The sequence below is a fragment of the Amia ocellicauda genome, chromosome 4 (assembly GCF_036373705.1).
Source record: "Amia ocellicauda isolate fAmiCal2 chromosome 4, fAmiCal2.hap1, whole genome shotgun sequence".
Taxonomy (NCBI): Eukaryota; Metazoa; Chordata; class Actinopteri; order Amiiformes; family Amiidae; genus Amia; species Amia ocellicauda.
Genome location: NC_089853.1, coordinates 40,798,753 through 40,825,754, shown reverse-complemented (window position 1 = coordinate 40,825,754; position 27,002 = coordinate 40,798,753). Strand labels below are relative to the sequence as shown.

The 27,002-nt window shown below is 42.9% G+C and overlaps 2 protein-coding genes across 2 annotated transcripts; both read left to right on the top strand.

The window, feature by feature from the left end:
* Positions 1–11,659: 11,659 nt before the first annotated feature.
* LOC136748474 (troponin C, skeletal muscle) lies at positions 11,660–21,377 on the top strand. Its single transcript, XM_066702225.1, has 6 exons — positions 11,660–11,779; positions 16,353–16,407; positions 17,493–17,636; positions 17,867–17,981; positions 20,205–20,341; positions 20,939–21,377. The coding sequence occupies exons 1-6, from the start codon at positions 11,777–11,779 to the stop codon at positions 20,968–20,970; spliced, it is 486 nt and encodes a 161-aa protein (XP_066558322.1). The 5' UTR covers positions 11,660–11,776; the 3' UTR covers positions 20,971–21,377.
* A 1,776-nt stretch (positions 21,378–23,153) lies between these two features.
* Positions 23,154–26,752, top strand: LOC136748475 (troponin C, skeletal muscle). Its single transcript, XM_066702227.1, has 6 exons — positions 23,154–23,225; positions 24,681–24,735; positions 25,112–25,255; positions 25,379–25,493; positions 26,032–26,168; positions 26,377–26,752. The coding sequence occupies exons 1-6, from the start codon at positions 23,223–23,225 to the stop codon at positions 26,406–26,408; spliced, it is 486 nt and encodes a 161-aa protein (XP_066558324.1). The 5' UTR covers positions 23,154–23,222; the 3' UTR covers positions 26,409–26,752.
* The last annotated feature ends 250 nt before the right edge of the window (positions 26,753–27,002 follow it).

The window sequence follows — 27,002 nt, the reverse complement described above, 5'->3', positions numbered from 1 at the left end:
CACTTCTCTATTTCTGTTCCTAGCTGAGCTCTTGAGTGCTTAGGCTTATTGAAACTTGAATTTAACCATTATCTACATGACATGTGTTAAATCTTCAGCATATACTGTTCATTGTTTGAAGTGTATTGCACCAAGAACTGGAGCACAAGGAATTCTGGTTCAATCTGTCCTGAACTCTTATAGGAAATAGGAGCTGTTCTACCTTCTTACCGGGTTGCCAATAAATATACTCAAGCCCAGGTGGGAATTATACGGCATCAAACACAAAAACAATCTTGGGACGAGATAAATATCTTGGATTTATTTATTTATCATGATAAAGATTGTCTTTCTGAAAGAGTTATTTCTAACAGACCTTGAAAAAAACTAAAGCAAAACGAATTACAATCAAATGTATCAAAACCTTTTGAAACATTGAGAATCACTCGGCTGGCAGTGTTACAGGCAACAGGCATTTATCCACTGTCACAAAGCAACTTCATCTCCAGGTCAAGCTTACCCAGTGGATTATCAGTAAGCATTAATTAACATCAATACATCCTCAACAGTTACGTGTATAGCTTCACAAATACTAGACTTTTCAGAGTGAACAAAGGCAGGTGCAGTGCGAATGCTTTCTTCCTTTATAGGACTGTCAAGAGGCGATTCTAACACAATACCACATTCAATTTTACACTGACACAGTTGCTTTTTCCCCCCTAGCATTACATTTACATTAATATATAAGCATTGGTGTGCCTTTTACTGATATCTAGTGTATATAAATTGCTGCCATTTAATGACAAGACACCGCCAGACATTAAGCACCTGGTATTACAGCAGGTAAAGCCGTGAGAGATGAGAGGCGGAGGCACAGCTCCTCGGACCAGACACAGACACAGACACACACACACACACACACACACACACACACACACACACACACACACACACACACACACACACACACACACACACACACACACACACACACACACACAGGTCCCTTCAGTCAGAGGTGTCAGGGGAACCTGGAACCCACCTCCTGAAAACCACGCGTGGCAGGGCTCTCCTCAGCTCCTTGTTCCTGATGCTGAAGATGAGCGGGTTAATGAGGGGCGGTATGATGACCATGAGCAGCAGCACCACATGCAGAACCCTGGCGCTGCCCTGGTCGCTGAGAACCACCCTGTCCAGCTCCCCCAGGATGTCAGTCACCATCTTCAGCCAGCAGGGCAGCAGCTGGAGGAAGAACATCATGCAGTAGAAGAGGATGGTTCTGCGCGCTCGGCTGTTGACCTGGTTAAAAGGCTCCACCGCGTTCACGGCTTCCCTGTACATCTTGACATAGGAGAAGGTGAAGACCAAGACACAGACAAGGATGGAGGCCGATCCAAGCAATTTCCTGAAGATGGTGGCCAAGATGGGAAAGTCCATCCACTTCTCTATGGTGTCTGGCTCACAGAAAAGGCCGTAGGTGGCGCTCCCGAGAGCGAGGGAGTCCTGACCAATGTGCAGGAGGATCAAGTACACACCAGTAATAGCAAATGACACCAGCCACATCAGGGTGACGCCCAGCTTCACCCGCCGGGAGGTGAGGATGTTGATGTACTGAATGGCATGGCAGATGTACAGGTACCTCTCCAAAGCCATAAGAGTCAAAGTGTATATGGTGCAAAAAATGCACGTAGTCGCAACGTAATATTGAATCAGACACCAGACCCCCAGCGAGAGCGTCTGCCGCTGGATCAGACAGTAGAGGATGGTGGGGTGCAGGACACATATCATCAGCAGGTCATTGAACACCAAGTTTTTCAACAATATAAACCGGGGCTGCCAGGAGAGCTCCTCAGACTTCATGATCCCAAGAAGGGTGAAGCCATTGACTCCCATGGATATGCAGGACAGGACCGAGAACAGAGCGATTAGGCAGTTGACAGTGCCGTTCCAGGGCAAAATCAACTCAAAAAGGCAGCTGGACAGATTCCATGTGGATTGGTTCACACTCGGGCCTCCCACGCTGATGCACAAGTTGTCTCTATATGTGGGAGGAGACTCCATTGCCAGCTGAAGTGAGAAAGAGGGTCTTGCCTCGGCTTCTCTCTTCCACGTTTTGACTGCATTTCCCTCTCCTTTGTGCTTTCTATAGGTTTTGCTGGTCCTACCTGCGAGCTCTTATGAAAGACAAGCCCTGCCCCCTCTCCCTGGCTCAATCATTTGCTGAGAAATCAGTCTTAGCAGGTAGTGAACACGGCTTGGTCATGTATTACTATACTTCAGCAGGCATTGCATAGCCGCCCTGCCTCTTAAAAGCACTTAAAATAATAATTGTAAATGGTAATCATTAAAATATATATTAATAATAATATGCATCATCATAATTATTAATTTATTAGCACATGCCTGTGCCTAGGGCATCTTATACTTCACAAAAACGTTTTGCAAAACAGAACAGAATACATTATATAAGGAAGCTAAAATCTAGTATAAAATATATTCCAGCATTCTATTCATGAATGAATATGCAGAATGGTACTAGTTAGATCAATGTTACGTGCAGTGGGAAAACAGTCACATTTACCAAAAGAAAGGTAACAGTTACAATGAAGGCATTTAAATCAGTTTAATCAATCACATTTAATTTAGTTTAGGGTAGCCACAGAGCGCATTCCAGAGTGCCTATAAACAAACAAAATAAACCATAAATAATACAATAACATTAAGCACAGAGGAGAGAAAAACAAGGATGCCAGATTGTTTAGGAGGAAATATCTAAAAATAGACTGGGGAGGGGGGACTATCAGAAGTCCAGCTGTTATGATTGATATTCCTTGACGTCTTCCTCTGAACCGACACATTGATTTTCTGCGGATATAATTTGATTTAGCAGAGTTAAATCGCATTCTATTCAAAAGCAATTGTCGGTTTATCACTTTTTTCACTTCCTACAGCTCGCCTCGGTTCACCTAAAAGTTTAAAATCACACCGCAAACACCGTTGTATCTTCGAGTGGGAACAATATTTATTTAATGCATGTATATATAACTGGCAAATAATCCATTCATTTAAGTACACCAGTGGTCCCCAAACCTGCTCTGTTGGTTTCCGTTCCATCTGAGCTCTCAGTCGCTTAATTGAACCCTTAATTGCTCAATGAAGGGTTCAATTAAGCAGTTGAGAGTTCAGTTGGAAAGAAAACCAGCAGTGCAGGGGGGCTCCAGGACCGGCTGGAACCGCTGGACTACACCATCCCAAATGCATTACTGTGGGGAGGGAGGAGGGGGCCCTCACCCTCACCATCAAACTGCACCCATGCAAATTCAGCCTGGGATCCCAGTACACGCACCTCGGACAAGATACAGTTCAATAATCATTTGGTTTATTATACCTGACCAGGAATCACAGCGCGCAGGGCACGAACTGTGCACGGCAGGGAAAAAAAGCAAGATTTACTAGCTCATCTAAAACACTAAATTGCAAAACTACATTTTATTAAAACACGGCGATACAAGACGATACAAGTCCTATCCTTAGCAAAGCAAACAAGAAAAGAAAGCTAATGTAAAAGTTAGAGACAGATACTAAAACAGATATTCCCCCCAGAAAATGTAGTTGGAAAGAGGGACAGAACATAATAGAAAAAATACCGTATCTATAGTCCGGTCTCCGAAATTGGGAGGCTCCAAAAGTCAGGTCTCATTTCGGTGCTTCCCTGTTGATTTGTAACACATTCCCACGTCTCTTGCGCGTTTCCACTCGGGCCCGCATCCCTGGGTGCCAGCAGCCTCACAGGGACCACATCTCGCCAGGACTAGGAGGAGGTCTAATCAGCTATAATCAACAGACGTGTCATTATCCTCTGATTATCTCGTTAACTCAGTTTCTGACCCCCTCTTTTGTCTTTTCAGTCGGGGGTCTTAATCATGGTGTAAGTACAATGCTGTTGGGTTGCGCAGCGGGATGGCAGCAGCAGTGCATCCTCATAACCTTTTCAGTCAAACTGCTTTCTGTGCACCGACTCCTGTACCACACAGAAATGTACAAAGCTTGCTTGATGCCCTCACAGCCCATGCTCTCTCAGGGTCTATCCGATTGCACTTTGCAGCTGCAGCAGTGGACAAGCGCCACTGAGTGGGAGGTGGAGGGACGCGCGGATTTGGAGAAGCGCAAAACAAAGGAACAACTCGACCTAACAATTAGATCAAGAAACTCAAAGCATACCACAGCAATCTCCCCTACGTGGTGCCCACTGGGCGAATAGAAGTGGCACGTCTTTGTGCAGGGCACTACACACTCTCTTCCGACAGAGGGAGGCACACTGCAGATACAGAATGCAATGGCATGCAATTGTCTCCCGTGTCGTCTGTGGGCAGCTTAAGCTTCTGTACTGGTTGTATTCGCCTCTACTGTGTCCCCCACCCTCGCTAGAGAATATATGCATTGTCATATTACACTGCTTGTGCGCTTGTTCAATGAAGTGTGTGCTTTACTAAAAGACCGTGATCAAAGCAAACACCATACTAAATAAAATAAGTAAATACTTGTTTCACATGCAGATAGTGTTTATACATCAGTGGTTACTAACCCTGGTCCCGTGGACCCATTGTGCTGCTGGTTTTTGATCCAACTGCACTGTCAATTAACTAATTGAAATCTTAATTGAACATATAATTCCCTTAATTCAACTTTTAAAATGGTTAAACTTACAAAACGTTGGAGAATACGGGTGCCTAAAATACCTCAATATTTAATGTGACACCTCTCATGGTTTCAAATGATTAATAAGCTCTGATTAGGCCAATCATTAGGAATTGAGATCTCAGCTGGAACAACAATCTTGTAGGACACTGGGTCCCCAGGACCAGGGTTGGAAACCACTGCTTTACATGAAGCCTGGTTGTGTATGTGTGTGTGTTATGTAGTGTGTAAGACTGCAGATGGCACTGTGAGCTATTTCTTGCACATAGGGATCCATTCTTGATGGACTCTGGGAGGTCAAAGGTCATTCTGCTACAGCCCATTACTCCCACCACCAGCCTTGTGGAACTGCACTGTTTTCATGGTAGGACTATTTTCAGTTGGAGTACTGTTGATATGTTTTTTCTTCTCTTCCATACCTTAAATGCAAAACCGCTCATTTAAATTGTTCAACATTATAATGTATTCTGCTATTGTTTTCTATTGTTTGTTTTGTTCTCTGTATTATGTATACAAACCTTGTAAATGAACTTGGATTAATGTATCAACCAAATACATACATTCATACATACATATATCTGTACTTGTATACACATGAAATAATAATGTCTTCTGTCTGTTATTCCCTAGTCATTCTAGTAATTCTAGCTTGAATGCTCATGCTATGCCAAGACAAGATACTAGAGAGATTTGGAAAACAGGGTTTGAGAGAAGTGGGGACACATGGGTGGTGTTTGGATTAGCAACAATATCAAGCTGCCACCTTGGATAAGGGAACTGGGAGGCTGCATGTGAAGGGAAATCGTCCTTGCCCCTTCTCTGTGAAACACTGCAGATCCACTTCAGATCAGCTCTGGCCTGGTTTAAAGGAAAAGCGTCTTAGCCTGTCATCAGAAGGATCATACGACTGCTCTTCCCTGCCCCCCCACCCCCTAATTTATAAATACCCCCCTGACCTGGGTGAATGGGCGTGCAGCAGTTGGCTGGGAGCAGCAGGCAAGAGCCACCGCCTGGCTATTTCCTTATTTAGCTGGGAACGTCTGGAAGGACGGCCCTCCGGGGCTCAGCTGTTTTTCTTGGGAATGTCTAAGAATAAAGTGGTCCTGCTGAGGAGAGAGAGAGAGAGGGAGAGATGCTGCACCTGGTGCTATCTATCACTCTGAAGTAGGGCAGGTCAGTCACTACTGCCCCCTCTCTCCCAAGGCTCATACACACTGGCCTCAACACACACACGCACTGCTAAGGCATATATATATATATATATATAGCAGCATCTTGAGATTGCGCCTCCCTTTTTGTGCAGTTGAGTTCCTATAGAGGAGATGCTGGTGTCTGGAACCTTCCTGGATCTGAGCAGGATTCTCAATGTGATTTTGTTTTTGTTTGCTTACCTTCAGGGATTGAGGGATTAAAAGAAAATTTAGCTTCATACTTTCTCTCTCTTAGATAAAAAAGGCAGTCGTTTTTATGTTAACCACAAAGATGCCCAACACTGTGTGAAACACTTCTCGGACCGTCTGTAGGCACCAAGACATAATTTCTTTGTGGTTCCCAGTTGAACGTTTTAGTCTCATAAAATTGTCATTTTAGTCTGTCAGGAACCTTGATAGCACCCCATCACTGGAAATAGAGATTATCTGAAGAGAGCAGGCATCTCGAGTTCAGCCAAAGCACCTTTACTTCCAGTTAAATCTCATTTACCAACCATAAGGTGAGCTCTCTAATCTGCAACTTTAGTCAAAGGCAAGAAATGTGTGTAAAGAACGGAGTAATCCCTTCTTGTCCTTAACATTGCTCATTCTTTAAGTGCTACTTTGCGTGATGGGAGAAGCATAGAACCGGCTTCTAATTTCACTTGGCGGACACTGGCTGGGAGGCTTGCGTCACTCGCTGAATAGTCCCACTGACGAAGCTGTGCGTGACAAGGAAGACTGCAGGGCCTTTCCAACTACACAAAATAGCCTGCTAAAGATTCACACGTCTGAGCTGTACGGACACTGACAACTGAGGAACACAGACCCATTTGCAGACCCCCCCCCGCACACACCACACACGCACACACACACGCACACACACACACACACACACACACACACACACACAAACTCCAAGGCTCTGGCCATATGCACTGACACTGAGCTGTATCTTGAATAATATGCAGCAAACACTTGAACATCTGCTGTACATCCTCATTTAAGCAGACCAGTGATTACAGCCAATTATGAAACTATATGGTCTAATTGTCTGGTACCATGTGAAAATGCAACTCCCATTTCAATACTATTTATAGGGTCAGGTCTCTGACCTCGCATTATATTATACAGTGCAATTTACTTTACTTGGATCGTTCTGCATTCAGTTTTACGAGGCAACGTTTAGCGAATAACAAGGAAAAAAACACATTTGTGAGGTTATGAAAATGGGTTTAAAAAAAAAAGTTTTAATGAGGACTAAACGTTGTGCAAAGTCCTGTACAGCTCTACCCACTGGTCTGCCAACATCAACTTCCAGCACCAATTTTGTATCTCGGTCCCACCCACATACTAATCAGGCCTATAGTGAGCTGCTCAGACTGGTGAAAGATCAAGCTGAGATGAGCTACTGGACCATGGTTGTGGTTGTGCACTGTGATGGTTTGCAGACTTAAAAAGGGCCTTTTGCTGCCCCCTCGTTTCAGCACAGAATATGTCAAGTTGGCAAGTTATAGCCAATGAAGGCATCGGCTGCAGTGGGATCCCCAGCCAAGAATACGATGTGTTAATAGCAAACTGATTGCTCTGAAAAGATACACTCTAATATTACAAGGTACCCGCCAACGGACATCTCTACTCCACATGGCTGCTCCCTAAGGCAGTTTGCTACAATTTCCCAGAGCAATTCTCTGTTCTTATGGCAAACTAAAGGGGTATCCTCATTAAATCCAGACATTTAAAGGTGGCTGTGTCTCTTTAGTTGATTTTCTTGCCAGGGGCTCAGTTGTGTCACGTCCTCAAATCTTTGAACCTCCAAGCACAACTTTCAAGATGATTCTAATGGAAACACACCTGTTTATGGGCCAATAAAAATGACATGGCACTCTTCACTTTGCCACCACTTAGTGATGAAATATAACCGCAACGATGAGTTATGCCATATTGTACTGTACTGTATAGCTGTATGTAACCCATTCAGTTTAGGAGAACGTTTAAGGTAATGCCATGCAAAAAAGGTGAAAGCTGTACACATGTAGTTCATACTACTTCTCCAGACCTGAGGTTTTTCTCCAGGGAGGCCATTGAAGTCCTCCAGTTCGTGCTTACTCCATGTTTGTTTCTTGGCTCCTTTCAGGGGGCTGGCAGTCACCCAGGTAAAGCTACAGGGATTTAAGGGAAGCAGGCTGGTCAACCTTGAGCTCTTTCTTACTATAGAGAGAGGGAAAAAAAGCTAAAAACTTATAGGAGAAGGATGGCCCAGCAATATGATAATTTAAATTTGTATTGTGTTGCTGCTGAGTTGCCTTGGCAGTGGACATCACGGGAAGGGCAGGCAGTCAGGGCTCGTGTGTAGGGATTGTCTGTCATTCCTCTAATTTGCTGCCAGTGGCCATCCACCTTAAGACATTTTGCTCTTTAAGTAAGTTAATCGGCAACACTAGCTGTTAAACAACCTGCCTAGGGAATCACACCTATTAAAAATTCTGGAGATACCAGTTCGTCACAGAGATTTAATGACCTGGTGCACCAAGGATAAACTTGGCAATTAAAATCAAGGGTTGTTTACCTTCATGGAAAATAAATTCCATTCTTGTTTAATGAGTATCGTCAACACGGACGCTGGTCTGTGGCTCCTGCACACACAGAATAACCACAGTTTGTCATTACCAAAATGTTGCCTATTAAACTCTTTTGGGATGTTCCTTGACTTTTGAGGTTGAGAACATCTTTCCATGATCCAGGCAAGAAGACCTCAGCAGCATCTTAGGCACGCAGGGGTTTCTCTCGGCCCTGGGGGGTGAACGATAGCTTGAATCACACAGAAATGTGACTATGGACATAATACAGGAACATAACTTTAAACCCTGTAGACCTTTCATGGTCAGGCTCAGCAGATCTCACGGGTGTGTTTGGCTTTGGTGCAGCTGTGATGGACTCCCCCTATAACACACCCTCCTGGAGCTGGTCATCTTTTCAAAGTCTGTGAACAAGATCTTTAAAATTCCTGTTTTACAAGCCATAGTGTAAATATGAATAATTATTCTGGGCAGCAGTGTGGAGTAGCCGTCAGGGCACTGAGTTCCTGAACGGAGGGTTGTGGGTTCCAGGTGGAGGACACTTTAATAAAATGGATAATTGTACATCCAAATAATGTGATAAATTGTAAGAATTGTAAGTCGCTCTAGATAAGATCGTCTGCTAAGAAATATAATAATAGTAATTAACTTTAACTGCATGAGTTTAACTCTGCAGATTCAGCAAAGCACATTAACAAATTAACCTTAATCACCTGTCGAGCTGCACAGAATTACTTATTTTCTTGAAATAAACTGCCAAGTGATTGGATCAAGAGTGGCCTTTTATATGTATAATGAAAACCCTTCATTTCACCTGGGTGTCTTGGTGAATAATGGAAGATTATTTAGTTTGTGGGGATAATTTTTAAATCAGTGAAAAGAAGAAAGACAAAGAAAAATAAAGTGGCAGTAATTGAACTTCCTGCTGTGAGTTGGCAGCACTTCTAGAAATGTGTTTACCGGCTCTCCCTGAGCTGTCCCTGTCAGCAGTCTTCTGCACCTCATTATTGACTGTGCTGCCAACCCTGGCCCTCTCCTCTGCTGCCTGTAGTAAAATACCAGCGTAAAATGACCTGGGTTCTTGTGTGATTTACTCCATATTTTTTATGTGCACAAAGAGGTTTTCTGGTGTGTTTCTGTTCTGTCATCATCATAACCGAGACCCTCATGTGATGCTGTAGAAGACTGAACTGTGCACGAGGCCGCGCACACTGTGACCCGCGATCGGACTCCGAAGCCGCTCCAGGCGCACTTCTGGGACAACTAAAATGTCAAGACCATCACTTCTCAGGCTGACGTGTTCGTGTTGCGCAAGTTGTCCCCAGCTGGCCCTCGCAGACCTGGAATCAGGGAAAGTGAGAAAAAGAAAGAAAGAAAGAAAACTGAAATGAATTACTGTTCAATCATATACAAATGATTCCTCCCTCCCCCAAGCTCACCCCCCGCTCATTATTTTCTGTTTTAAAAGCACAATTAATGGGAAACAATGTGAAAGAAAGAAAGAAAGGACAGGGGGATGAATACATACCTCCTAAGAAAGCACAAAGGGAGAACAGATTACAATGATAGTAGCTTGTTTCTACATCAGCACAGAAAGTAAAGTGTCTCTTTTAAGGTTGCTTTTTAACAGCAGAAAGCTTTTTACCACCTTATCCTTAAACTGACCTCCACCAAGCATATCCCTCGGTGACCCGGGGAGATGTGCAAAGCTAAGGAAACTCAAGTGCTGTGAATTATTACAGGAAACCTGATGCGGTGACCTGATGTGGGTCCACTTCTCCAGGGCTGGGTGATTAAGTTGGTGAGTTTAATTTCGTTCAATTTTTCAAATGTGCTGCCCACAACAGCCAGGGGTCCAGGGAGAGATGACATACAGACACTAGCATCCAAATTATTTCCATAAATATGAACATACCTTCAGCCCTAGGCAGTGTGCTATCATTGAAAACCCAGGGCAATAATTTAAATCTTTGGAAATGCATACGCGGAGCTGATATATTTGAGAGAGTAATATGTTGCTGCAACTTGTAAAATCCTCGAATGACTCCTTGTTTTCACCCAGGCTGTGCTATTTCAAGTGACCACAACAGTAGCTAAGCAGTCACTAACTCTCCTCAATCAGGCTTTAACCAGCCTGCCTACAAAAAATTATACATTGTCAAGTCTTTGAATAAATCCTTTCACATCTCCTGTAAACAGTTCAATGTAACAGTCACCACAAACACTTCCTGTTGCACAGAATGTCAGAGCAGGTATACGATATCTCCCAAATTCACCTGAGACCCCTTTGGCCACCACTTACTACCAGCTCTCTTCTCTGCACTCGACCTGGCCATTTGCATTTACCTAGTCACTCGACCTGGCCAGTGATCGGTCACTCTTCACCCCAGCCCTCACAGTTTTGGTCTCTGAAGAGTCCAGGTCTTCCCAGGTCTCGGACGGCGACCCCACAGCTCAAGAACCGTGTCGGAGCAGTTGGCAGAAGATGTCAAGACTCTGACGCCTAGCTTGTCCTGGAGTTGTGGTCCGCCGGGCAGTAGCAGTTGTGCTGGCCTGCTTAGGAACCTTTGCCCATCGCATCTGAGCCAGGCCGTACCCTAAAGGTCATCTCGTCATAGAGGTCACTAGAGTCAACTAATTTTTCTTAAGTTTTCCGTCTATTTACCTAAGTCAGCTCTCTGTGTCTATATACATGTTTATCTATCAATCTATCTATCTATCTATCTATCTATCTATCTATCTATCTATCAGTTTGCTTGGCTGTCTGTCTAATGCAGTGATTCTCACTATTGGTTCTGGACAGTCATGGCTTTGTTCAGGTCTGTATATCTCTGTGTGTCTATCACGTTATATATATATCTAAACATATTCACATGCATTGTGTGACATGTCATATCTGACTGTCCACACTTGCCCCTCCCCCTTCAGAATATTACCAGACGATCCTATGTGCTGCTGCTCCTTAGCTGAAACATTTCCAAAATAACCTGCCAATGCCTTGACTGATTTTTTTTAAATGTCATTGAGACACTGAGCCCTGTCCTTTAGCTAAATAAGGTGAAATGGTGGGTGCTACCAATCATATAACATGCAGAGGGGAAGCAAAGCAGGGCTCTGATTGGCCAAGGGCAGGCTGAGCTGCCGGTTTCTTGCCCAATCCTGAAGATATTCGCTGAAACTGTGCTGAGGTGTGAGGGTACATATTGAGTGGCTGACTAAGACAATCAGGCTCGTTGTCGTTCTGTGTGCTGGAGGAAGTGTGTTTGTGTGTGCCTTGGGGCTTTCCTCCTCTCTCTTTCTCTCTCCTGTCCATTTGCAAAGACAGACACCATGGTAAGAGACTTTGCAGAAGCACAGCTAACTGTAATCTTGTTCTAGGAGTTTTTCTGATCTTTTTTTATTTTACTTTTTGTATTTTACAATTTTTAAATTATCCTGCCAAACACAGGACAGAATGATTCATCACCTGGAGTGTGCAGAGTGTCTGAATCCAGCAGAGGATATCGGCCAATTTTACACTGGACTTAACGCTGCCAGTCTGCCAACAGCTGATCTGCATCTCCCCTGAACACACAAAACGTGGACTTCACATGCGTGGCTGCTGGGATAAGCATCTTGTCTAGCTTTGTTTTGGGTTTTCAACAGGTTTTTCATTTTTATTTTTTAAATATAATATTGATGTATTTTGAGCTTTTTGACTAGAACTTAGGCACAGTTTTTGGTTTAAAATTAATGGATTATGGGATCTGAAAGCAAGCAAATACGTTTCTTGGATTTTTGAAGGAATTGCAATTTTTTGGATTGTGTTTATTCTTATTGGTATGGTTGGTATTATTATTACGAGGGTCTTTGTTCTTGTAGTTTCCCTTTTACTGAAGTTTATATTTAAAATAAATCTTCCACCCAGTTCCTGGGAGTAGTCAGGGGCAGGCGATGCAGGTTTAAAATGCGCTTGCTGAAGTAGTACCCAGAATCCTTTGCGATGTAACCTGAGGTTAATGATGCTCTGGATCCATTTGGATCAATGTGATAAATAGACGACTAAGTAAATGTGCAAATTCCAAACAAAGTGTGTAAAGTTATCTTGAATTTGGTGTGGAAGACAGACAGGTGAAAGACACTGCTACTGAGACAGGATATGGGCTGCAGTAGAATACTGTTCAGCAATGCAGGAGATGGATAGACTGGTGGAAAGCTGCTATCCAGTAATTGGTTTTGGTATTAATTGGTGCTTTGGTTGCTATTAAGCAGAGCAGTTATGTGGTGTGTTCAGCAGTTGAGGGCTGTAGTGTAGCTCAGTTAGAGAGTGTTGGTCTGCAAGATGTTCAGTAGCTCAGTGATTAGAGTGAAGTTTTAGAAAGTATACAGTCTGGACTGCACTGTGTTCTGCAGCTCTGTTTTGGAGGGCTGCTGGGCTGTAGTTGGGAAGATATTGCAGTTTTCACAGTTTAGTAGCAGTTTAGAGGCACTGATAATCACTGGAGTCTTGGTGCCCTGGTGGAGGTTACGGCACATTCCTCTGTGGCAGGTGATAACATGAGTGATGGAGGAAGGGATATTGGGGCTCAAGTGAGCAGGGGGCGGGACTGGCTGAGTCAGCAGCACAGAGGACAACCTGGGCTGGCAGGGCACTGGGGTCTGCCTCTCTGAACCTAGCAAAGACAGAATCGTCTCATTGACAGTAATGTAGTGTAAACTCTATTTTCATTTTGTAAACGCTCTTATCTTCTAGTTCTTATTTTGTAAATTCCACTATGATGGCTTTCCGAGCCTTACTGGGAAAAGTAACAGCTTGATTTCAATGTATGCTCAGTTCCCATTGTTAAATTCGTAAATATGTTATTTTCCAAGCTAAATAACATTTCATATATATATATATATATATATATATATTCACAAGAATATATTCACATATATATGGATGAATTATGAATTGGGTTAATATTATTCTAGTAAGTAACTGAGTGCAGTTACATGTGCTATTTAATCCAACTGCTTTGTTATTGCATATACATACAATAAAGTACAAAACAAATCACCTTGAGAATGTCTTCATTTATTCTATTTTGCATTTACATCCTGAAGGTAAAAAAGTTGACATTAAGTACAGTGTATGTATATGTAATAACAGTGTAATAGCAGTGTGACTGCAGGCCACTATGACTGTATTTCTAAAGCATATGTGCGTAAACTTAAACACATTTTTTATTTGTGTCTAAAAAATAGTCATATTAATGTATGATAGCCATCACTCAGGATATTATCTACAGTTCCATGGGTTACAAAAATCTGGTTTCTATACATATCATAAATGATCAGACAGATCGTTAACTATAAAACCAGATTGTTATATCAGAAGTCAGCTGAGAGATTCAGTGGATATTAGGGATGGCAGTGACTTATTCCTGAGGAGAAGTGTAGACTGAACTGAACTGAATCTACAGATACTCTGTGTGTAAGGACTCGTCCTGGCTCTTGGTCAGTGGAATCATTCAGAGGTGATGCAACACCTTGACCCCAGGCTTTGGCCGCAGTCTCTTCTTAAACGGTGCTGAGAGGGGAACTGAGATGGATGAGAGAGTGGGCGGACCCTAGAGTAGCACTAAATTGGGCCGCTGAGTCCTCACTTGATATTCTGAGAGCTTTTCAAGTAATGCCTCAGCAGATCTGTCTATCTGGCTATTTAGCACAGATTTCTTCATCTATATACTTATCTGTCAACAGGGTACGGATAGATATCAGATACCAAAGAGGGAAGCTCTTTTGGACACCAATGGGATTGCGTCCCATTTTAACCCTTCATCTGCCTGTTCAGTTGGGTGAAACACACTTGCCATAAGGAGGTGAATGACTAAATGAATCAATAAATTAACTATTATAATTATTATTACTATTATTATTATACATACATTTGTAAGTGGGTTGTGCAGCTCTTTGCTTGCTGCCGAGCTCGGTGTAAACAAGTGTCAGTGAAGGGTTTAAATGCAGTTTGCTGTAATCATTGTAACACAGTGATCTTGTACTCTGGCCACTGCCTCCGTGTGTGCAGATGGTTGAGTGTGTCGGTCTCTCTTAGCTTTAGTTACCTCGCATAAGCATTTTTACACAGCTACGTGTTCTCAAACCGACGTGGGGAAACGTGAGTCTAACAGATTGCTAATGGCTATCACAGGGATATGGAGTGACAGACAAGGCCACAGGGCAGAGCAAAGCAGGGCAGAGCTGAGCCCAGCAGTGTTCAGTCCCCCTGCAGGCCGGCTGTGGATTTCACTCACGTCACCAGTTTCTCTGGACAGCTGTGGGAGACGACTTCACAACTCAATAGATTATAAACAGAGAGACTAAATATACAGAAGCCTCTGACGTCATTTTTGTCTTCTTCTAAGAACACCTCCCTACTTCAGATTAATCAAGCTTAAATATAAACAAATAGAGATGAATAGGCAAGTGCTGTGCTGTTGTTTTTTTTCCCAGAAGTGCCAGTAATTCTTCTTAATCTGTGGCAATTATGCAAAATGGTTTGCGGTCAGGCTTTCTTACTATTACAGTCCAGCTGTGCCAATTAGATAAAGTGGGATTGATCTGCACAGAACAGATTAGAGCTGAAGACTACTGTGTGCCTCTCATGCAAACTTTATTATAATGGCCTCTCTTTCTCTTAGTTATTAACAAGATTGTTAATACACATCACTGCCAATTTATCTCGGGACAATATCAAAATATCTGTGTTACAGTAGCATGGTGGGTGCAGTTCTGTGTTCAGTCATCAGGGGGCAGCTTTTTGGGGGTCAGTAACTCAATCCAGTGGTCACAAGCCCAGAGAGGATTCTAAGAGGTTCTTCTGTCATGTCAGCTGTTGTGCAAGGCATGCTCTCTGCTCCACACAGCCTCCTTTTACGGAGTGCGGATCTTGAGGAGTCGGAGTAATTATAACCTGGAATTTCTCTGGTTGCTCCTTGCAATCTGCACAGCAGGCAAATCTGTCCAGGGCACTACTCTGTTACTGGAGAATCCATAGCCTTGCAGAAGACTTCTTTAACTATATAGGACAAACTATACACTTATACATCAATATTGTCACACTTGAGCACCAATTATTAATTAATTGATGTATGAATTTCACAGGAATAATACATAAATGCCTAATGCACTTCATCTAAGTTAATCACATGTATAACAAGGTTTGGATCAGGGTAAGGGATAGGATTACAAACTAGGTCTGGGATTATATTATATATATATATATATATATGCCTTAGCAGTGCGTGTGTGTGTTGAGAAAGGGATCATTGTCCTGATTGCCTAACTAAGTAATTAAGCAATTAACTGTCCATTATTTTGTGATATCACAGAACAGCAAAATTACACTCAAAGTTTTTGCCTCTCAGAGAAGCAAAATCACAATCAAATATTTATGATTTCTGTAATATTTTTCAATGTTCCTAAGAGAATCTGGCCTGCACTGCTTAAAACTCACACAGTGACACAGTTAGACACATATAGTTCTACAGGCACAACTGACATTTACTACACTTGTGTTATGCAGGTGTGCATGTTCAGCTTTGATTGGGATATCATTACCCTCTTCAAGGGGGATATAGTGAAAATAAACTGGCCAAGTCATTCTATTTACAGAAAAGTTGCAGATACAAAAAACAAACAGAAAATCCTTGTTCTGCATGCTTGTGACAGGTTGAGGTCCTGCACACTGGGAGGCAGGCCTCAAGGCACACCCAGAGTGGTGAAACTCTCTCTCTGCAGTGAGCCGTTCCCCACAGACGGCTGTGTTCGTGTGCCTGGGCCTCTCGGTGCAGGCCGGGTGTGTTGTGTCCGCATCAACCTTGTAGATGCCCAGCTGTGTCCCTGTGCCTACACTAACAACGTGTTTCTCTTCTTCCCTTTGCAGCCGACTGATGCCCAGAGCGATGCTCGGTCCTACCTCAGTGAGGAGATGGTTGCCGGTGTGTATCAAAACTCTCAGGACGCAAGTCCTTGTGAGCTGGTGTAACTCACAGGGAGCACATAGGCAGATTAATAGCAACATTTGCTTGAGGGCACATCAAATACAAAAAAATAAGAGAGAGAGAGAGAGAGAGAGAGAGCATTGTCCTGTAAGCAAGCATATATATACTTATTTATTTATTTAGAAGAGGCCCTTATTCATATATATATATAAAAGTGTGTGTGTGTACTATAAGGTCAGTAAATTGAATTGATTTGTATTTAAACAATTTCCTCGAGGCAGCCATTTTGGAAATACAGACCAAAGTCAATGTAATTTTTTTAAGTGATCTGTTGTTAAACTCCAGTCCTGAACAGACACAGGCCAGACTGACCCTGCAGCTGAATACTAAGGAAGACACTAACATGCATCAAAATAGGTATTTCCAAGAGTTCTGAAAAAGATGGCACAATACCATAGACACTTCATAGAATACGAAAGAACAAATACAAAAAACAGGCATACAAAACTAAATTGCCTTACTGTCAAAATGGCTGCAGATTGAGCGTATATTATTATTATTATTATTATTATTATTATTATTATTATTATTATTATTATTATTATTATTATTATTATTATTATTTCTTGGCAGACACCCTTATCCAGGGCGACTTACAACATAAGTGCAAAAAAAAGTGCAAAAATACAGTTAAGACATCAATCATTACAAATTCAATTTACATAAAACATAGCAAATCAAAATATAATACATTTTACAAGTTCCAATTTACAATTTACACAAGTACAGTAAGTGAGGTCCTACATCCTGGATGGTAAAAGCTAAGTTCTGTCAAGATGTAGAGTCACAGTCAAGGGCTACGGGAAAGGGAGCAAGGAGGAAAACAAATCGAGAACACAAGAAACATAATAAAACTGTGAAGTGCTATCTAGTGGGAATAAAAGGACTCATATTAGAAGTACTGTCTGAATATTACAAGTACTGTAATATAGACAAAGACACAGTGTCGCACCGTTGCATGTGGACCCCTGCTTCCCAGGAACCTTACAGTGAGCCGTGTCTCTGTGTCTGCTCCCTCTCAGAGTTCAAGGCCGCCTTCGACATGTTTGACACTGACGGTGGCGGTGACATCAGCACCAAGGAGTTGGGCACCGTCATGAGGATGCTGGGGCAGAACCCCACCAGAGAGGAGCTGGACGCCATCATTGAGGAGGTAGATGAGGACGGTAAGACAGCGCTGAGCCCTGGGAAACTCCGGATACGTCCCCCTTGCACTGCAGAGAGGGAGGGAAGGGGGGTCTTTCTGTATGTCTGTCTTCCTAGTCTGTCTACCTCTCTGTGTATTTACCTGTTTCCCTGAGCGTCTGTCTCTCTCCCAATCTGTGAGCCTGTCTCTTGTCTGCGTGTCCCTGAGTCCTGACCCTCGTCCCTCTCTCCCCACCCCTCCCTCCCCCAGGCAGCGGTACCATTGACTTCGAGGAGTTCTTGGTCATGATGGTGCAGCAGCTAAAAGAGGATCAGGCCGGAAAGAGCGAGGAAGAGTTGGCAGAGTTCTTCCGCGTCTTTGACAGGTACTGTTCCTGGGCCTGAGTGGCGTTACTGAGCACCACTCATCCTTTTTTGGACACTCTCCCACAGTGTATGACATTACTCCTCAAGACACACACCCCCCCCAACCGCCCACTTCCACCCTTCCCCCTTCCCAGTTCCTCTCCCACACATACCCACCCCAAATCAGGTCACTTGTCCTTTGTGTAGACCTGACTTCTTTATGTCAATGAACCTTCCAATACCCAACTCTTCTAGTTATGACATGAACACCTGTCCAGTGTATTCTCACCCTTTAACAAAAATACTTTAGAAAACACACTCATAATGGCCCGTAAATTACACTGCTATTACATTGCTATTACACACACTCCCCAGTCTCAACAATGCTCTCCTCCCACACATTCTATTGCCCCTGACCTTAATCGAGGATGCTTAGATGCCATCTCTTCACAACCAAAGCCTTTCAAATGACATCACGAGATGCTCTGCTCTTTAAAAGCCAAAGAGCTGTGCCAATCATCCAGGGAGCCACATGACATTTATTTATTTATTTTCTTCACCGTTATTGCCAAACCTGAGTGCAGACAAGCTATTTTCAGTTTGTGTATAAGGAGGGTGTGCCTCTTTCCTGAATGCCAAAGTTAGCCATGATGTAATGGGCCCCTGCAGTTTTGTGATGCTGCATTAGGGTCAGAGTGCACCCCACCTGCCTAAGAGGCCATAAAATAATCTAAATGATCCCATGGTATTGCGACAGTGAATACTACTAACACTGGGTGAAGCATGATTCGGTATTAATTAATTAATTAATTAATAAGAACATAAGAAAGTTTACAAACAAGAGGAGGCCATTTGACCCATCGTGCTCGTTTGGTGTCCATTAATAATTAAGTGATCCAAGGATCCTATCCAGTCTATTTTTGAATGATCCCTAATTTTCAGATTCAACCACATCGCTGGGGAGTTTGTTCAGATTGTGACGCCTCTCTGTGTGAAGAAGTGTCTCCTGTTTTCTGTCTTAAATGCCTTGAAGCCCAATTTCTATTTGTGTCCCCGGGTGCGTGTGTCCCTGCTGATCTGGAAAAGCTCCTCTGGTTTGATGTGGTCGATGCCCTTCATGATTTTGAAGACTTGAATCAAGTCCCCACGTAGTCTCCTCTGTTCCAGGGTGAAAAGGTTCAGTTCCTCAGTCTCTCAGTAGGACATTCCCTTCAGACCTGGAATAAGTCTGGTTGCTCTCCTCTTAACTGCCTCTAGAGCAGCGATATCTGTCTTGAAGTGTGGAGCCCAGAACTGTCCACAGTATCCAGATGAGCTCTAACTAGTGCATTGTACAGTCTGAACATCACTGCCCTTATTCTCAATTCTACACTTTTGACAATATACCCTAACATCCTGTTTGCCTTTTTTATTGCTTCCCCACATTGTTTGGAAGGAGAAAGTGAGGAGTCCACATAGACTCCTAGGTCTTTCTCATGCGTTACTTCCTCTAATTCTATTCCTCCCATAGTGTAATTATAGTGGACATTTTTGTTACCTGCATGTATTACCTTGCACTTGTCCACATTGAATTTCATCTGCCAGGTGTCGGCCCACAACTGAATATTATCTAATTCCCTCTGAATAGCCTGTGCTGCCGAGATTGTATCTGCTGAGCCACCTATTTTAGTATCATCTGCAAATTTGCTAACTATCCCAGAGTCCAGATCATTAATATAGATTAGAAAAAGCAAAGGCCCTAGTACTGATCCCTGTGGAACTCCACTAACAACCTCACTCCAGTTAGAAGCGACTCCTCTAATCGACACCCTCTGTTTCCTAGACATCAACCAGTTCATAATCCATCTTACGTTACCCTGAATGCCTACAGCTTCCAATTTAAGGATCAGTCTTTGGTGTGGAACCTTATCAAAAGCTTTTTGAAAATCTATCATATCAAATGCTTTCACATGATCTACAGCTGCAGTTGCATAATTATGAAATGCATTCATTAATTTAAGTAAATATTTATTTCATTAAGCACAAGATTTATTTATCTTAAAATCATATGGCATTGAATAATAATAATAATAATAATAATAATAATAATAATAATAATAATAATAATAATAAATCAGGCAGGCTTGTTTGTATGTTGTGTTGTGTGCCCTTGGTGCTTCATGTACCTTGATCATGTGGTGGCATCTGCTCACCCGCCGGGCTCTGTACTACGTGTAATAACGGACTTGCCTGCTGCGCCGCAGGAATGGTGACGGCTACATTGACCGCGAGGAGTTCGGTGAAATCCTGCGCTCTGCTGGGGAGCCCGTGACAGATGAGGAGGTGGATGAGCTGATGGCCGAGGGAGACAAAAACAATGACGGCAAGATTGACTTTGATGGTAAGCGAGGAGGTTGCAGTTTCCCACACTCCTCCCACACTGCCACACTGCCACACTCAACACGTACATGCCTCACCACACGGCTCAGCCCACTGAGTGTTTTCTTATTTTGTACGGTTCTCATACACACACAGTGGGAATGATAAATGATCAAGAACAACAAAATAACAACTGCAAGAAGACTGACAGTATCATCAGGCAGTGTCCTCCTGAAGCCTCAAATCACCCCAAATGTGTGTGTATAAATAAATCTTTATACACACAGACACACTGACACATACATTTTGACACACCACAATTTCCCCTAGTAGCCAGTCAGAGTCTGTGCATGTATATCTCAACAATAACAACCGTTCAAAGTGTTTCTCGCATTCCTACTCTTGTAGACTGAAGCAAGGGAGCAGCTGATTAATTAGAACATGATTTTGAATTGTTTAATTGTTTACTTCAGCCTATATTACTTTGTTTCTTCTTAGCAAACCAGACACTTTCTGTGCAGGTTGGGGCTGCTGCTCTCAGCGAGGAGGGGCAGAGACCCAGGGTGTGTTGTCCTCTGAGTCTGGTTTCTTATTGCTTATAGTCTTATTTCTCTTGCAGAGTGGCTGAAGCTGATGGAGAATGTGCAGTAAGAGACCAACATTCCTCGACAACCCTTGTGTGTGACAGTCTGTTTTTCCAAGAGGTTTTTTAACTCTTTGACGCTGCTCCCGTAGAGACAATATGCCAGCGCAACCTTGTTTCGCTTCAGAATCAGAAAAAAAATGAAATCGAGAGAAAGAACGAACGACAGAAAGAAACCGAGAAGGGAGAACTGATTGCCACAACACCCCCCTCTACTCCCCTCCTCCCCAACCCCCCTCCCCATCCCCCCATCACTGCCACAACAAGACTCTGGGAAATCTTTGTCTACTCCAACCTTCAATTGAAAGCACTCTCTTTTGGTACCTTCTTCTTGTACTGGTCAGGAAAGCTATCTGCCCCATCCCAGCATTGTACAGAACTGATTAGAAATAAAGCTGTTTTCAACTTTGCCTCAGACATGTGGCCTTATTCTGATATTGTGTGTGCCTGGGCCCCATTGCAGTACTATCACCGACTGAGCAATACTTATATTATAGACAGACAGGGTTGCTAAAGTAACACAGTTCAAGTGAATGTTGTCTTTCCCAAAGAGAGGCAGATGTGGGCTGAATATTGTGATGATGAGGGGTTCAAATCAGAGTAACTTTATGCTATCCAAACTCTGGGGATTTTAAAAGGAACTAGACCAAGTGGGGATTAAAAATAAAATAAATCTCAGGTTGAGCTTTGGTGCCACATTGATAAAACTGATAAGTCTGATAAGTTTTAAGGAATCTACATTCCTGGGAAATGTTTTTTTTGGAATGGGAAATGCTGTGAATGTATTAAATATGTCTAGCAGCACAGTGTGCATAGATGTACATTTCTGGAGAGACTTGTGATGGGTGAGAATAATCACTGCCTTGAACCCACAGCTTGAATCTGTCCTTTAATCAAATTAGCCATAAACAGCTTGATCTGAGCACATGCCTTTGCCCTTGTGAAGACTGGACTGGACTGGACCTCTTCTGGAACAGAGAATTCCACACAGTCTAGATCCTTCTGAACCCAGAATTACTCCTCTGGGTTCAGTCAGAAATAGAGGCTCTTCAGAGCTCCACGAATACCCTGGAACCACCTCTGTGTCAGTGAAGGCCATTCCCCAGTCCTTGCAAAACCAGGGTATCCACAGAGTCCCGTTTTGTGGGGACTCCTGGTTCCAGAACAGAAAAAACAGAACCATTTACTTGCTAAATCACAGTGATCTCCAGCTGGGCCTTTAAGCTACCATGGTCCTGTAAAGATCCCCAAGACTATGGCTCTTCAGGTCTGTGTTTGTGCCACTGCTGCACTGCATAAGTGACACAGCGTGGCTCATCTACTGAGCATCCCCTTTACCGAGTGAACCTTATATAGATCCTCTGTCAGGGGACCCTCCATCACCCCGCCCGCCTCACCACGTCTCCTCAGATATCTAACTCTATAAAAGGAAAAGAACCTGCGATAATGTCAATTAATTTATGGCAGGGTGGCACTGGGTGTGCCTCTTTGGGGGTTAAACTGGACCTAGCTCTAAATCATGAGCTATTTAGAGATTGGAGTTTGGTACTGGCTCATATTAAGAGTTAGTGTTACATGGTGGTTATACATGCCTTCTCAATATTAGCACATATGCATTGACTGTATCACTGCATAGAAACACAATGTGTAACTCCTCATGTATGATTTTGATACTGCAAAAACTCAGCAACTAGTCACAATTGGACAGTTTACACAACCTGATAGGATTGTGAGGAAATACACCATTTAAACTTGCTCCTTCCTTATCAGAATTTAATTAATTAATAGAATATCAAATACAGTAGCCTATACAGCCTTCCAGAGAGAGAGAGAGAGAGAGAGAGAGAAAGAAAACATTGCAAAAAAGAAACCACAGACAAAAAAACAAGACCACCAAATCCAATTGCAACATCTAGACACTCTGCTACCATGTGAAGCATTCAAATGATAGGCTTTTCTTCAATCAGAGTGTTTCACCAAGTCCAGGTCTCCCCCAAACCTCCACTGCTCTGGAATTCAGTGCCGTAAAAACGTTAATGGACACAAATATCCTTCTGATCCCAAAGCTGCCATTGGCCAGAGCCCATGCCCCTAAAAGTGAACGATTCTAAATCTGGAAGGCTGTGGTGTGAAGGGGCGGGCCTGTGTGGCCGGTTTAAAGGGTGGCTGAAGCCCCAGCTGACTCCTAGACTTTCTGTGGAGAGGAGTGCTGACAGGTCATTCTTCTGTGGGAGTGGGGGGTCCTCGGTAATCTACAGCCATGGTAAGACCACTGTCCATCTGCTTTACTCATTGAGTTGGAGTTGGGGGTGTCTGTGCAAAGGACAAGGGGGCTGCAGGATGCTTTCTGAGCTCACAGACACTGAAACACATTTGAGGACAGATTACGCAGCACAGACATGTAACGTTGAAAAAACAACCACATTTGTTTATAATAAAATGATTCAGTACACTATTTTGACTCTTTCTTTTTAAACTGTTCCCAATACTGGTTAGTGAAATGGGTTTTCAGCGTGGGATATATAACAAGCATCTCACAGCAACTAGAACAACGAACTATTCAACATTATGCATTATTATTATTATTATTATTATTATTATTATTATTATTATTATTATTATTTGAAATATTTTGTTAAACATTTAAAAGTCTATTTATTATTTTGTTATTGCACTTTTTATTGCATTAAAAGTCTGATGTAATTGATATTGAATTTAGACCCATGAGATACTTGCGCTGTCTCGTACGACATTTTTATTTTAGATTTCGCTAGTATTTAAAAGTTAAAGGAATTATGATTTAAAAATAGTTTTGTGAAATATTTCCAGTGTATGATCAGATCGGATCACTTCGGTCGAAGGAAAAATCTTTCAAAGCATAAAGTAGTGATGGAAAAAGTGGTGTGTACTGACTGTCCCACTTTTCTTGAAGTTCATTCATACCACTTGCCTTAAATCATAGCTTTGTACATTGTTAAATGAAATGACAGGCAAATATTACTCAGTAGAAATAATTAATTCATTAACATCAATGCAAAATTGATTGTTGGATTTGAAGTACATAGGTATATAAGCTATATATAAGTATTATATTATAGTATATACTTCAAATGTTATAATATATTTTAAATCAAAGACTTTTAAAGTGCATCCAGACATATTCGTTCTTGTTCAGTCCAGAATAATCTGGTAATTTAATGCTTAAACAATGTGGTATGTGGACATAATTTAACGCGGTACGCGATTTCCTTTATTCGGGTATAAAATGTATTAATTTTATTATTCAAAATGTGCAACTGCGACCCTGGGATGGTCGCGGAATGCGATTAAAGATGCCGACACATATTACACATGCCTACCGGGCGCGATGACTCAAAAGCTTCCCAAGTATGTCATCTGACATTTAGAGATCAACTGAATGTTATTTGTAATAATGTTATAATAATAATAATAATAATAATAATAATAATAATAATAATAATAATAATAATAATAATAATGTCAGATCGATCAAATTAAACATTTTAGCACAGTCATGCAGTTTTGAGTAGCCAATGATGGGACTGACCAAAAGCATAACAATACTGGATCTCGATACGCATGTATGTATGTATGTATGTATGTATGTATGTATGTATGTATGTATGTATTAACTTATCGATCCTATCTGTTGAAAGCGATATTTTGAAACGGCTCTGGTTTCATGTTGGTTTTTCAGCCGACAGACGCGCAGCAGGATGCGCGCTCCTTCCTCAGCGAGGAACAGATCAGCGGTGAGTCTCAGAGCCGTAATTAGAGGCTTTATGCTTTTTAACTGAGGAACAACTCATTTTGTACATTTCCTCAGTCAAACTGTGCATCTGCTTCCTCTCAGAGATCCAACGCGACAGTATTGCAGTGGTGGCCGAGTGAAGCAGACACAGCATCAGCACTGATTTGCTGTACAGTGAGCCGTGTATACCATTGACCCTTCATAGAATACGAAAGAACAAATACAAAAAACAGCCATACAAAACTAAATTGCCTTACTGCCAAAGTGGCTGTGGATTGAGCATATAGACAAAGACACAGTGTCGCACCGTTGCATGTGGACCCCTGCTTCCCAGGAACCTTACAGTGAGCCGTGTCTCTGTGTCTGCTCCCTCTCAGAGTTCAAGGCCGCCTTCGACATGTTTGACACTGACGGTGGCGGTGACATCAGCACCAAGGAGTTGGGCACCGTCATGAGGATGCTGGGGCAGAACCCCACCAGAGAGGAGCTGGACGCCATCATTGAGGAGGTAGATGAGGACGGTAAGAAAGCTCTGTATGTCCCCCTTGCCCTAGAGAGGGAAGCAGTGTCTGTCCATCTCACAGGCTGTCCCTGTCCCTGAATCCTGACCCTTGTCCCTCTCTCCCCACCACTCACCCCCACAGCCAGCGGTACCATTGACTTTGAGGAATTCTTGGTCATGATGGTGCAGCAGATGAAAGAGGATCAGGCCGGAAAGAGCGAGGAAGAGTTGGCAGAGTTCTTCCGCGTCTTTGACAAGTATGTGAAGTTCAAAGAAACACATTTATGGAAATGTGCCGGACTCCTGGCCTCCTTCTGAAAGGCCTCCTTTGTCTTGCAGCCAGTGCCCACAATACTGCTCAGACTGCACACAACGTTTTATGTCTTTATTACTCTTACAGTGTTTTCCCCATTTGTTTTCTTGTGAATCTAGGTGGGTCTAACACATGTGAATCATTTTAAAGGTGGCTGGTGCAGAAAACACCTCTCCACACAAACGTATCAGTTGAGCTTCCTGAATAAACTGATCTCCCGCCACCTTTGAAGGCTGTGTTCCTGCTGTGTTCAGAGAATAGAGTCAAGCTCGGCTCACCCAGTGACATAAAAACAGCCTAGTGGGACCCGCACCCCCACCCTGTGAACAGAGTCACAGGTTTTGTAAATGTCCTTCACTTGCGAACTAGGCTGGGTGTCCAGTGTAGTGACCGTCCCTTGAGAGAGCTCAGGATTGAGGGAGTGGATATTGTAAGAAGGGAGCCTCTGCTCAGGCTTTCACGCATCTGTGTTTCTGCGGCAGGAACGCTGACGGCTACATCGACAAAGAGGAGTTCTCCATAATCATCCGCAGTGCAGGGGAGAACGTGTCGGATGCGGAGATTGAGGAACTCCTCCGTGACGGAGACAAAAATGGAGATGGCAAACTGGACTTTGAAGGTGAGCTGGCATCTCCCTGGGTCAGAAGTCAGTGGTCCTGCACCGTTTTCCTTTTTGAATGTATAAGGTGATGGCCAACCAAGGGAGATGGTTCGGCTAGTGTCACATATCCTTGCCCTGGCCCTGGTTTTACTTGTATAATCTAGCCTGTATATGATTCACTGTGTATTTTCCTTTTTCCTCACACACTTTCCCTTTCTGTTCTCAGAGTTCCTGAAGTTGATGGAAGGTGTGCAATAAACACTCTCTGACATTCCTCCCTCCTCCTCCCCTCTCCCCTCTCCCTTATTTCCTGTGCCCCCATCACCCTGCTCCATCTCCCTCCTGTCCCTCGCCTTCTGCTTTCCACCATTTCCCTGACGAACCTCCGCCTCTCTGACATGCTGCACCCCGGTTGGGTATCGAGAGCCACCAGCACCCAATCAGTATCGCAGCAGAGGCAGCATGCGGAGACAGTGTCACTTTTGTTACGGGCATCTCTGCTCCTCTCTTCTGCTATCAGATTGTCGACACTGCAAACTAATCGGATGTAACATTTTGTGTATTTATAGAAGGCTTCAATAAAATTTAGTTGTTTTGTTCTATTTTATTTTATTATTCTGTGACCAAAGAATCAGTGTCATGTCTTTTGTTAATTCAGGTTTTTTTTTTTCTTTAATCATCAAAATGCAACATGTCAGGACACCTGTAACAGTGCAATATCTATACTTCAGTAGTTGGACAACGCCGATTTGTGTGGGAGCAGAGGAATGTGATTTAATTGATTTGGCTTCTTCTCTTGGCTACGGGAATGGTGGTCTGGAACTGGGTCCCGGCCATCAACTCCCCCCTTAC

What these genes read in the sequence shown, in the direction of transcription:
- LOC136748474 (XM_066702225.1), top strand. An exon ending in TGAGGAGGTAGATGAGGACG is followed by an intron (nt 17,637 to 17,866) that starts GTAAGACAGCGC and finishes TCCCTCCCCCAG; the next exon opens with GCAGCGGTACCATTGACTTC. An exon ending in TTCTTCCGCGTCTTTGACAG is followed by an intron (nt 17,982 to 20,204) that starts GTACTGTTCCTG and finishes GCTGCGCCGCAG; the next exon opens with GAATGGTGACGGCTACATTG.
- LOC136748475 (XM_066702227.1), top strand. An exon ending in TGAGGAGGTAGATGAGGACG is followed by an intron (nt 25,256 to 25,378) that starts GTAAGAAAGCTC and finishes TCACCCCCACAG; the next exon opens with CCAGCGGTACCATTGACTTT. An exon ending in TTCTTCCGCGTCTTTGACAA is followed by an intron (nt 25,494 to 26,031) that starts GTATGTGAAGTT and finishes TTTCTGCGGCAG; the next exon opens with GAACGCTGACGGCTACATCG.